At 50.0% G+C, this 12,175-nt stretch overlaps 2 protein-coding genes across 2 annotated transcripts in view; one reads left to right on the top strand and one right to left on the bottom strand.

The window, feature by feature from the left end:
- hspa12b (heat shock protein 12B) overlaps positions 1–2,107 on the top strand; it is a gene marked incomplete at its 3' end in the record, with an annotated part of 4,544 nt that extends 2,437 nt beyond the window's left edge. Inside the window, exons 4-6 of the mRNA XM_084461231.1 lie at positions 334–437; positions 545–735; positions 1,640–2,107. Coding sequence (XP_084317357.1) covers positions 334–437; positions 545–735; positions 1,640–2,107 — 763 coding nt within the window. The remainder of the gene's footprint in view (positions 1–333; positions 438–544; positions 736–1,639) is intronic.
- A 786-nt stretch (positions 2,108–2,893) lies between these two features.
- On the bottom strand, positions 2,894–9,556 carry cct7 (chaperonin containing TCP1, subunit 7 (eta)). Its single transcript, XM_084461194.1, has 11 exons — positions 9,513–9,556; positions 8,188–8,341; positions 7,819–7,925; positions 7,508–7,686; positions 6,840–7,011; positions 6,246–6,410; positions 5,857–6,045; positions 5,281–5,378; positions 4,986–5,118; positions 4,291–4,497; positions 2,894–3,728 (listed from the first exon to the last, which is right to left on the bottom strand). The coding sequence occupies exons 1-11, from the start codon at positions 9,516–9,518 to the stop codon at positions 3,498–3,500; spliced, it is 1,641 nt and encodes a 546-aa protein (XP_084317320.1). The 5' UTR covers positions 9,519–9,556; the 3' UTR covers positions 2,894–3,497.
- Positions 9,557–12,175: the final 2,619 nt, after the last annotated feature.

Genomic DNA, 12,175 nt, shown 5'->3' with positions numbered 1-12,175 from the left:
AGGGAGAGGGGAGGGAGGGGAGGGAGGAGAGGGAGGAGAGGGGAAGGAGGGGGGGAGGAGAGGGAGGAGAGGGGAGGGAGGGGGAGAGGAGAGGGGAGGGAGGGGAGAGGGGGGGCGAGGAAGGAGAGTGAGGGGGGGAGGAGAGGGAGGGGAGGGCGAGGGAGGAGAGGGGAGGGAGGAGGAGAGGGAGAGAGATGGGTGTGTGTTTTGTCATACTGTCACCTCTGTACAGTACAGTTCTGTATTATGATGTCTTGATTGTGACTGTCTACTTTCTGTCTTGTGTGTGTGTGTGTGTGTGTGTGTGTGTGTGTGTGTGTGTGTGTGTGTCAGTATGAACATAGTGAAGTGGTCCTCTCAGGGTATGTTGAGGCTGACACAGGAGGCCATGAACGAGCTCTTCCAGCCCACCATCAACAACATCATTAAACATATAGGTGAGACACACACACACACACACACACACACACACACACCCCCACACACACCTCTACTCTCATTCTTCATCTCTCTCCTCATCCCTCCCTCTCTCTCTCTCCTCCAGAGGAGCTGATGCAGAAGCCGGACGTGCGTGGCGTGCGTTTCCTGTTCCTGGTGGGCGGGTTCGCCGAGTCTCCCATGCTGCAGCGCGCGGCGCAGACCGCCCTCGGCCACGCCTGCCGCATCATCATCCCGCAGGACGTGGGCCTGACCATCCTGAAGGGGGCGGTGCTCTTCGGGCTCGACCCGACCGTGGTGAGAATTTTCACGAGCTCGAGAACGGAATCTTCTAGACGGAATCTTCTAGACGGAATCTTCTAGAATCGCGACGGAATCTTCTAGAATCGCGACGGAATGTTCTAGAATCGCGACGGAATCTTCTAGAATCGCGATGGAATCTTCTAGAATTGCGATGGAATCTTCTAGAATCGCGACGGAATCTTCTAAAATCGCGACGGAATCTTCTAGAATCGCGATGGAATCTTCTAGAATCGCGATGGAATCTTCTAGAATCGCGATGGAATCTTCTAGAATCGCGACGGAATCTTCTAGAATCGCGACGGAATCTTCTAGAATCTTCTTCTTATTTATATTTGTAGCATGTACATGATGCGTCCATTCCAGGAACCTTTATTTGTATAGCTTTGTGTAGTTTGTAAATTGTGTAATTTGTAATTATTTGTAATCTTAAGAGCACATCAAGGACCGCCAGCAATATTTCACTGTACCTTGTACACAGTACCATTTACATGTGACAAATAAAATGAATCTGAACCTACTGTAGCTAGATAGCCTAGAACGGTAGGGTGTGTTCTAGAAAACTAGTCAGATTGGACCGGGACACCACATCGTTGAGAACCGTCCGAAACCCTTCTAGAACAGACGGAACCGCGCTGTGTAGGAGCCTGTTACGGCTTGGGTCCACCGGGTCGGTCAGCGCCAACCGTCAACTGTCAGACGCTTGAAGGACATGAGTCGGTTGTAATTAATGACATTTTGTGTCACGTTCGTCTGACGTTAAGAGAAACGACGAGGTTCATTTCTTGATTTTTATCGGTAGAATGTCGACGCTGGCGGTTGACGCTGATGGTCACGGAGGAGCCAAGGGGTTAGATGGTTCTGGAAACTAACAGTACCCCCCCCCCCCCCCCTCCCGCAGGTGCGTGTGCGCCGCTCCCCGCTGACCTACGGCGTGGGCGTCCTCAACCGCTTCGTGGAGGGCCGCCACCCCCCCGACAAGCTCCTGGTGAAGGACGGGCGCGACTGGTGCACGGACGTCCTGGACCGCTTCGTCTCCCTCGACCAATCGGTGGCCCTGGGCGAGGTGGTGAGGCGGAGCTACACGCCGGCGAGGGCGGGCCAGAGGAAGATCATCATCAACGTCTACTGCTCCACGTGCGACGACGTCACCTACATCTCCGACCCGGGGGTCCGGAAGTGCGGCGCCATCACGCTCGACCTGCCCGAACCGCTTCCGGGGTTACCGGGGGCGACGGGGCCGGGCGGGGCGGAGCGTAGGGAGATCAGAGCCACGATGCAGTTCGGAGACACGGAGATCAAAGTGACGGCCGTCGACATGATGAGCAACCGCACCGTCCGCGTCTCCATCGACTTCCTGTCCAACTGAGAGCCCATTGGAGGGTTTTCTTGTCTCACCTGACAGCTGACTGACTGCAGACGAACCGTGCGTTCTGATTGGTCACTTTTCAACTCCTGTTTCCTCGCTATCTCCCACCTAGTGACTTCCTGTCCAACTAACCGATGATTGGAGGACTGCACAGACCCTGCGTTCTGATTCGCCCCTCGTGTTCCCTTGTTAAACATGGAGCCAACTGATGCTGATTGTGTTTGGGATAGAGCACCATCTAGTGGCCAGACGGCGGAATGACAAGTGAAGAAGCTCCTCCATTTATACGGACGTAAACCTACTAGTGAACTGATAACCATACTAGCACCCCGCCCAGATACGGGCTTTCAGGAATACGCAATTACATATATATGGAAAACCGTGAATGTATTCTCCAGTATGTGCCTTTGTAAATGTGACTCTTGGTGAACTATTAACTGCCCCCAAAAAAACACCCAAAAATTGGACAATTTACCCCTCTGTATTTACCACTACACCCCTGAGCGCGTATCAGTGTGGTGGCACGTATCTATAGATTCTGTATAACCTGAACATCTGTCAGATCATGTTTGTGTGCGTACGCCACTCAGATGATCCTGTACCACTAACTATGTAATATTACCCATCTGTATAAAGGAATATGAAGACGTGTGTATCTGCGTTTCATTGGGCGCCAGTTCTGAAATCATCAAAAGCTTTTTTCCATGTGGACAATAATCAAACGCATGTGAACCCTCCCCCCCAACACACACACACACACACACAAACACACGTTTTCTGAGTTGCGGAACTTTTATTTCATTGGTCTAATAAATACCGTTCCACACAGAGTGACCACCAACGGTTCTAGAACTGCTCGACGTCCAATCAGTGCCCTTTGACAGTTATGACAGTTAACACGCGTACAAAAAAAAAACATTCCTCCTCTTCGAACTGGGGCGGAGTGGTTATCTAGTCTCAAATCAAAACGCCCTTGAAGCATTTACACAGGTCTGGGTATTTATAGACAATAAATCAGTAACAACGGTTGACTTTTCATTAGTTTCCACCATACTGCTTAGACCCATCCTTTCACAGGACCAAGGAAACATTCCAGATGGGAGAGTAAAGACCTACTGGCCTGTTAAGAATTGGAACAGGTCCCAAATAGGGCGTTGACTTGAGACTGGACAGCTAAGTGAGGTTGGGGTTAGGGCCTGGCCTGAATACTCCCTCCCTCCTTCTCGGTAGTGAAAATCACTGATCTAACATGCCTGGATGGGTTTCAGCAGCGTATACGATCGCACGCTTACACCCATCAAGTCATGTTAGATCTAGATTTTCAGAGTAATCAAACCGGGCCCCGCCCGAGAGGTCATCAGAGGGTGAGAGAGGTCATGGGGGAGGGGTCTTAGTGAGCGTGGGGTCGCCCGCGGCCACGCCCCCTCCCGGCGCCGCCTGGCGGCCCGTCCACGGTGGAGCGCGGGTTCTTGATGGTCTCGTCCACCGACAGGATGAGGCAGGCGGCCTCGGAGGCGGCGGTGAGGGCGTTGATGCGCACGATGGCGGGCTCCCACACGCACGCCACGAAGTTGTCGGCGATGTCCTCGTTGTTGACGTCCACGCCGTACCACATGCCTCCCTGGAGGAGGGGGGGGGGGGGGATTAATACAGGTAACATTAATACAGGTAACATTAATACAGGTAACATTAATACAGATAACATTAATACAGGTAACATTAATACAGGTAGTAAGTAACATTAATACAGGTAACATTAATACAGTGTGTTCAGTACCTGGGCGTGTTTATCAGTGCGTGTTCAGTACCTGGGCATGTTTATCAGTGTGTGTTCAGTACCTGGGCGTGTTCAGTACCTGGGTGTGTTTATCAGTGTGTGTTCAGTACCTGGGCGTGTTCAGTACCTGGGTGTGTTTATCAGTGTGTGTTCAGTACCTGGGCGTGTTTATCAGTGCGTGTTCAGTACCTGGGTGTGTTTATCAGTGTGTGTTCAGTACCTGGGCGTGTTTATCAGTGTGTGTTCAGTACCTGGGCGTGTTTATCAGTGTGTGTTCAGTACCTGGGTGTGTTTATCAGTGTGTGTTCAGTACCTGGGCGTGTTTATCAGTGTGTGTTCAGTACCTGGGCGTGTTTATCAGTGCGTGTTCAGTACCTGGGCGTGTTTAGCAGTGCGTGTTCAGTACCTGGGCGTGTTTGGCGCGCAGCTTGTTGAGGATGTTGGTGGCGTCGAAGCCGGCGTTGTCGCAGAGCTGGCGCGGGATGATCTCCAGGGCCTTGGCGTACGCACCGATCAGGAGCTGCTGCTTGCCAGGGATGGTTCTGGAATAGTCGCGCAGGTACTTGGAGAGTTCCATCTCTATGGCTCCGCCTCCCGCCACGATGGAGTCATTCTGGACGGACGGACGGACACACACACACACACACACACACACACACACACACCTCAGTTACCATTGGAAAGGCAGTAGGAAATATGAAGTGCAAACTGTCCCAATTTAATTAAAATAGCTTGTGTGTGTGAGTGAGTGAGAGAGAGAGAGAGAGAGAGAGAGAATGAGTGTGTGTGTGTATATATATATAGATAGTGAATGAGTGTGTTTGTGTGTGAGAGAGAGACAGAGATAGTGAATGAGTGTGTGTGTGTATATATATACATGTGTGTTTGTGTACGTTTGTGTGTGTGTGAGAGAGAGAGAGACAGAGATAGTGAATAAGAGAGTGTGTGTGTGTGTGTGTGTGTGTGTGTGTGTGTGTGTGAGAGACAGAGAGAGAGAGAGATAGTGAATAAGAGTGTGTGTGTGTGTGTGTGAGAGAGAGAGAGAGAGCGAGAGAGACAGAGATGGTAAATAAGAGTGTGTGTGTGTGTGTGTGTGTGTACCTTGATGGCCCTGCGTACGATCATGATGGCGTCGTGCAGCGAGCGCTCCGTCTCCTCCATGAACTGCTCGGCTCCGCCCCTCAGGATGATGGTGCACGTCTTCGCCTTCGGACACCCCCTAAAGAAGTTATACCTGGGGGGGGGGAGAGAGAGAGAGAGAGAGAGGGAGAGAGAGAGAGAGAGAGAGAGAGAGAGAGAGAGAGGGAGAGAGAGAGAGAGAGAAACGAATGAGCAAAGTGCATACAGTAAATGAATACAGGTACACGTACATTTAGACACAAGTAGCGCTCCTCACCTCTCTCCTCCCACCTGGACCTCCTCAAAGAGCTCGCACTGTCCCAGGACGTCCTCCGTCATGGCTCCCACGCTGGTCTGGATGGAGCCCCCGCAGGCCTGGAGGAGCATTACACACAGGTCACATGCTGTACACACACACACTTTATATGCTGTACGTTCACAGGTTAGGAACCCACTAATAGCACACACACACCAACACTGATCACACACACCAGTAAGGAACAGAGACACACACACAGAGACAGACAGACAGAGAGAGAGACACAGACAGAGAGAGACACAGACAGAGAGAGACACACAGACAGAGAGAGACACACAGACAGAGAGAGACACACAGACAGAGAGAGACACACAGACAGAGAGAGACACACAGACAGAGACAGAGACACAGACAGAGAGAGAGAGAGAGAGACAGACACACACACACACACACACACACACACACACACACACACACACACCAAAAACCTTCTCAACCTTGATCCTGACAGACACCCCCACCCCTTTATCCTCCCTTGAAAACATTTTTTTGTTCTGGTCCAAAAACCCTCTGGTTCCGGTTCCAAAAACGTACCATCATGGTTCTCTTGAGGTCCTCCTCCTGGACCCGCCCGGCGCAGAACAGGTCCCTGTCGGCGAAGTACTGCGTGGCCACGTCTCCGATGGGCAGCTTGGACAGAACCACGCGGGCGCCAGACTTGTGGATCTTCTCCAGCTTATCGTACAGGATGTTCCACTCGGCGTCCACGATGGCCTGGTATTCCTGGAGCCAGGAGGAGTGGGGGGGGTTAGGAGTGTGTGTGTGTGTGTGTGTGTGTGTGTGTGTGTGTATTCCTAACTGGGGTGTGTGATCTGTGTGTGTGATATAAGTGTGTTCCTAAGAAGTTGGACTCAGGAGGAGTGGTGGTGGTGAGGGGGTTAGGAGTGTGTGTGTGTGTGTGTGTGTCCGTCCCTCGTACCGACCTCGACGGACTTGATGCGGACCTCGGCGTTGTCCTTCTCGGCCTTCAGCTCCAGCTCCACGTTGAGCAGGGCGATCTTGGGCGTGTCGTAGCGCTTGGGCTGCATCTCGAAGCCGGCGTAGGAGAAGGTCTTCTTGAACGCCACGCCCGCCACCAGCTGGGAGTCCTGGGAGGGAGGGAGGGAGGGAGGGAGGGAGGGGTTTAGACAACCATGAGACCGGAGAGAGAAGACGACAGAGCAGAAGGTGGGGTAGACAGGAAGAGGAGAGGAGGGAGGTGAGGAGAGGAAGGAAGACGAGAAGATAGAAGAGGAGAGAGAAGGGGAGGAGAAGAGAGAAGGGAGGAGAGGAGGAGTGAGGAGAGCAAGGGAGAGGAGGAGAGAAGAGGAGATGATAGGAGGGGGGAGAGGACAGGTTGGGAGGAGAAGAGAGAAGGGAGGAGAGGAGAGCAGGGGAGAAGAGGAGAGGAGAGCAAGGGAGAGGAGGAGAGAAGAGAGAAGGGAGGAGAGGAGAGCAGGGGAGAAGGGAGGAGAGGAGATGAGGAGAGAGGACAGGAGGGGAGGAGAAGAGGAGTAAGGAGAGAAGACATCTCTTACCTCCAGAGCTCCTCCCTGGACCTTCTTCATGCCGATCATCTTGAGGGGCAGCAGCTCGTCCAGCATGGTCACTGCGTCCACCACCATCTTGGAGAAGAATTCCTTCTGACCGGCGATGAGCTTGGAGTTCATTGCTGTGGAGGCGCACTTCATCAGCAGCTGTCTCTGCTCTCTGGAGAGGGGGGAGGCAGCCATCTTTATTTTTTACTCTATCCTTTATTTATATATATGTGCATGTGTTGTATCTGCATCGTGTGTGTGTCAATGTGTGTGTTTCTTGCGTGTTTGTTGTGTCTGCGTCGTGTGTTTGTTGTGTCTACATCGTCTGTGTGTGTGTTTGTTGTGTGTGCATCGTGTGTGTGTTTGTTGTGTGTGCATTGTGTGTGTTTGTTGTGTGCATCCTGTGGGTGTGTGTTTGCTGTGTTTGTTGTGTCTGCATTGTGTGTGTGTGTTTGTTGTCTGTGTTGTGTGTGCATCGTGTGTGTGTTCGTTGTGTCTGCGTTGTGTGTGTGTGTTCGTTGTGTGTGCATCGTGTGTCTCAGTGTGTGTTTGTTGTGTCTGCATCGTGTGTGTGTTTGTTGTGTGTGCATTGTGTGTGTGTGTGTGTGTGTGTGCATCGTGTGTGTGTGTGTTTGTTGCGTCTGCGTCGTGTGCGCCGGCGCACGTACTCTTTGTCGTCGTTCTTGACGGTGACGGCGATCTCGCGGATCTTCTTGACGGCGAGCTGCGTGGCGCTGCGGAACGCTCTGATGATGGTCTGGGGGTGGAGCCCCTCCTCCACGTACGGCTTCAGCTGCTTCAGGAACTCCGCCGCCAGCAGCGTCACCGAGGTCGTCCCGTCGCCCACCTGCGGGCGCGCACACACACACACACACAAGCACGTCAATAAAACAAGTCCAACACACAAAAGGTCACAGGTCATAGTGTTCACGCACGCACGCGTACACACACACACACACACACACACACACACACACACCTCGGCGTCCTGGGAGCGGGCGATGTCCACCAGGGTCTTGGCGGCAGGGTGGACCACATCCAGCAACTTGAGGATGGTGGCTCCGTCGTTGGAGATGGTGGCCTTGCCTGGGGGGGGCACACAGGACAGGACACAGTTCTAGCTTTAGTGTGTGTGTGTGTGTGTGTGTGTGTGTGTGTGCACCCCTCACCTCTGCTGTCCACCATCAGCTTGTCCATGCTGTGGGGCCCCAGGTGTGTGTGTGTGTGTGAACTCCCCCTCACCTTGTGAACCTTGACAGCTACGCTGTCCACCATCAGCTTGTCCATGCCCCGGGGCCGCAGGTAGGGGTGTGTGTGTGTGTGTGTGTGTGTGTGAACTCCCCCTCACCTCTGCCGTCCACCATCAGCTTGTCCATGCCGCGGGGCCCCAGCGTGGTGCGGACGGCCTCGGCGATGACCTGGCAGGCGTTGATGTTGCTGACCAGCTGGGGGACGCCCTGAGACGTGTCCGTCCCCTCCTTCAACAGGATCACAGGTGTGGGCTGAGGACGGAGCGGGGGAGGAGGAGGGGAGACGAGGGGAGAGATGGAGGAAGTAGGGCAAAGCAGGGACGGAGAATGGAGGAGAGAGATATCAGTCACTCGGCACAAGCAAATTTGGTTTAGGTGTTAGACAAGACATGTACATGTGTGTATGGGGGACATAACTAAACAAGCCCAGAGTGCCGTGTTTAAACCTATACTAAAACAACACTGTTTAAAGTTCAGATAATCATGTTTTCAGACACACAGACTCAAAACACATTCGGCAAGACAAGTTTGGGTGATCTGTTTAGCTAATTAAGCAAGTCCACTTGCTAAATCATCCATCCTGGCAAGAACATGGACACTAGCTAGCTAATGTGACCCAGACAACGACTGCGTCCTGCTGGCTACACAGACAAGACGATACAAGGAAGATACTAGCAAGTCACACTGGCTTCCAGAAAGATCTTTGGAAGGAATAGGCCAGTCTGCTGTCAATGCAATGAAGTTAGCATCAGCTAGCTGGCTGGCTAAGGGGAAACTGCATCCTGCATTGTCATATATGGACAAAGCTAGCTAGCTTGGAAATGCTAGCTAGGTTAGCACTGCCTAGTTAGACACACAGTGTGTGTGTGTGTGTGTGTGTGTGTGTGTGTGTGTGTGTGTGTGTGTGTGTGTGTGTGTGTGTGTGTGTGTGTGTGTGTGTGTGTGTGTGTGACTAGTTAGTTGGTTCGAGACACCCACAACAGTGTACCCTGAATAAACGAGGCTGATAGGGCTTAATGGTTTTCTAGCTAGGCTAGCTACAGGCTAGGCTAGCTACAGGCTAGGCTAGGTACAGGCTAGGCTAGCTACAGGCTAGGCTAGCTACAGGCTAGGCTAGCTCCAGGCTCGGCTAGCTACAGGCTCGGCTAGCTACAGGCTAGGCTAGCTACAGGCTAGGCTAGCTACAGGCTAGGCTAGCTACATGCTAGCAGTGCTAGCGCTGTATACGCCCATTGATGCGACGATGCTAGGTAGCTAGCATCACGATAACGGTACACCTCGTAAAACGTCTTTTCACACAAATAATAAGTCCATCTGATAGAAACAGCCCTCTTTCTACAGCACGAGTTGTGGGAAAACATAATATTAGTGATAACCGTGAGGATGGGGATGGATGTGATGAGCATGAATGAGAGAGACTCACCATCATCTTTGCAGTTCTTTCGAGAAAGTGGCACCGGCGTCCAATCCCAGAATCCCTTTCGGAGCAGAGGGCTGGGGTGCGTTCAGAGCGTGGGTGCGTTCAGGTTCAGAAACGTTCAGATACTCAACTATAAAATTGCATTTCCTGCAGAAAATGCGTGTGAATGCTGAGCAGCTGAACGGAATAGCACAAGCATTGCTGAAAATGCATGAATGTGAAAAATCTGAAATGTCAAATGCATCACACCTGAACGGCTGAAAATCCTGAAAGCTGAAAAGCCTGGAAGCTGAAAAACCTTGAAGCTTATTTGAACTGTGAAACTGGCAGAATTGGAAGCTGAAGTGCATTACATAAAGCAGCTAAGAACTTGAATACATTGCTACAAAAGCTGGAGGATACACTGTAATGATGGAATGTATTGCTAAAAAGATTGGAAGCTGAAGAACCTGGAAGCTGAAATATGAAACTGGGAGAGTTGGAATCTGAAGTGCATTGCCTAAATAAGCTAAAAGTTTAAATACATTGCTACAAAAGCTGGAAGATAAACGGTAATACTGTCAAAGCTGAAACATGGAATAAATGATGGAATTTATTGATAAAAAGCTTGTAGGCTGGAAAACCTGGAAGCTTAGCTGAAATGTGAAACTGGCACAGAATCCCTTTCGGAGCAGACGGCTGGGGTGCGTTCAGAGCTCCGTGGGCGTGTTCAGGTTCAGAAACGTTCAGATAGTCAATTAAAACACCGGATTAACCTAAATAACTAGCCTACACTTTTGAATGCGTTGAATGTGAAGAGATGACCAAATCCCATGATATAAATGTATGGATGTCACTGGATTTCCTTCAGTTAAACCCGAACAAAACAGATGTGTTGATCATTAGTGAAGAAGTTGAAAGTTAAAAACACTGACACTGAACACTAAATGCTAAGTCAGAAACCTAGGTATCCTATCTTAATTTTGAGGCCCATTTTAAGAATGTGACAAGGACATCGTTTTATATCACCTGAGAAAAATTGCAACGGTGAAACCTTTTCTCTCCCAGGCTGACACAGAAAGACTAATGCATGCTTTCATCAGTAGGGCTAGTGTTGTGGGAATGTCTGTCACAGAGTAACGTTCAGGAGAGAGTGAATGCCAGCATTCTACGTTTAACAAAGTTTATTACATGTAAGCAACACAGTAGTCATATACAATGCATACAAACAGCAGGATAACATACAAACACCCCCAATAACCCGTCTCGAGAAGGGGACTGTCAAATCTCCGTTCTTCTTTCGTGTATCGTCTTCATATGTCCACATAGCATTCTTCTCTCTAGCTGAGAGGTCAGGCCAGTTCTGTGACCTAAAATAATAATAATTCAGGATATAGCTCTATATGGTCTGTCAATAGACTTAAGTTATAACATTTATCAAAATAAAAAGCCTGTCTGGGTTACTGTTGTAAATTCATTCACAACTAGTTTAGGTTGTATGGAGGGGTGGCTCCACCCACTGAACCGGAGACTCCGCCCACTGACCCGGAGCCTCCGCCCATCGACCCTGTCTGCATACTGCAGTCAGGAGTAGTTGGAGATCAAAGGTGTTCGCGTCGCGATTGGCAGTAGGACCAAACCATTTCCTGTAAATAGAGAGGGAGGGGGGGGGGTCAATTGGCTCTCTGGATGTTTACTTTTTGCCAAAAACAAGAAAAGAAAAAGAAACCGTTCATTTTATTAGTACATTGTAAAATAACTTCTATCACTGATGATGATATTGAAAAAAGTGTTCTAATTTTGGGGTTGTCCCCTGTCAGTCACAAGCCCTTAGAATCATCCTAATTTTTCTCCCCCATAGTAAAGTAGGCTACGGCGCCACTGCCTACCTTTTAACTTTCTGTTTCACTTCCGTCTTTTGTAATAACCTCTACACGAATTATGGTAGGCTAGTAATGAACCTTGCGACATTTCATTCGCCTATTCATTATCTAGGCAACTTTTGTATTTATTGTGGACAATCCGCGAAATGGACGGCGCGACAGTAACGAAATCGCGATACTGTTCCACGGCTCACTCATGACTGAATTTAACCCTCACGATACAAGTAAGTGTAGAAAATTAGAATAGGCTACATCATAATTCTGTTAACAAATGAATTAGCTTTCTTTAGCTTTCTATCATGTGGTGATGTTGGTGATGCTAAATGACTGTAATGTAGGTTGCTCCCAATAGGCTCTGTGCACCAGCTTCACTACTTCCTGAAAGTCACTTGGCATCTTTATTTCCTGTCCAATATGATTGGATTAAGTGATTAATCAGGTGTGCGCTGGGTCTGCCGAACACCTGATTAATCACTTAATCCAATCATATAGGACAGGAAATAAAGAAGCCAAGTGACTTTCAGGAAGTAGTGGAGCTGGTGCACAGAGCCTATTGGTGTGTGAATGTGTGTGTGAATGGGTGAATGATAGGCCATTGTAGTTGTTCATGTTGGGGTGACTTTTAGTTTCTGGTCGTAAGGAAGAAGAATCAGATCCGTCGATTCAAGTTTCTCTGGCATCAAACTCACACTGCGCAGTTGTGATGAGTTCGCTCACCAATTGTCTAGCATGAACTGAGCTGAAACAGAACATCATCTGAACATCAATGATCTGATTCTCTGAGTTATGTACTGTTCTTCATTC

This window comes from Borostomias antarcticus (genome assembly GCF_949987555.1).
Source record: "Borostomias antarcticus genome assembly, chromosome: 37".
Taxonomy (NCBI): domain Eukaryota; kingdom Metazoa; phylum Chordata; class Actinopteri; order Stomiiformes; family Stomiidae; genus Borostomias; species Borostomias antarcticus.
Note: the sequence above shows the minus strand (reverse complement) of the source record. Positions and strands in the feature narration are given on the sequence as shown.

Bases quoted from the DNA above. Each gene is read 5' to 3' on its own strand.
- cct7 (XM_084461194.1), bottom strand. The intron at 7,926-8,187 runs GTGAGGGGGAGT...TGCCCCCCCCAG, and splicing joins GCTGATGGTGGACGGCAGAG to GCAAGGCCACCATCTCCAAC. The intron at 5,379-5,856 runs GTACGTTTTTGG...ATGCTCCTCCAG, and splicing joins ACCTCAAGAGAACCATGATG to GCCTGCGGGGGCTCCATCCA.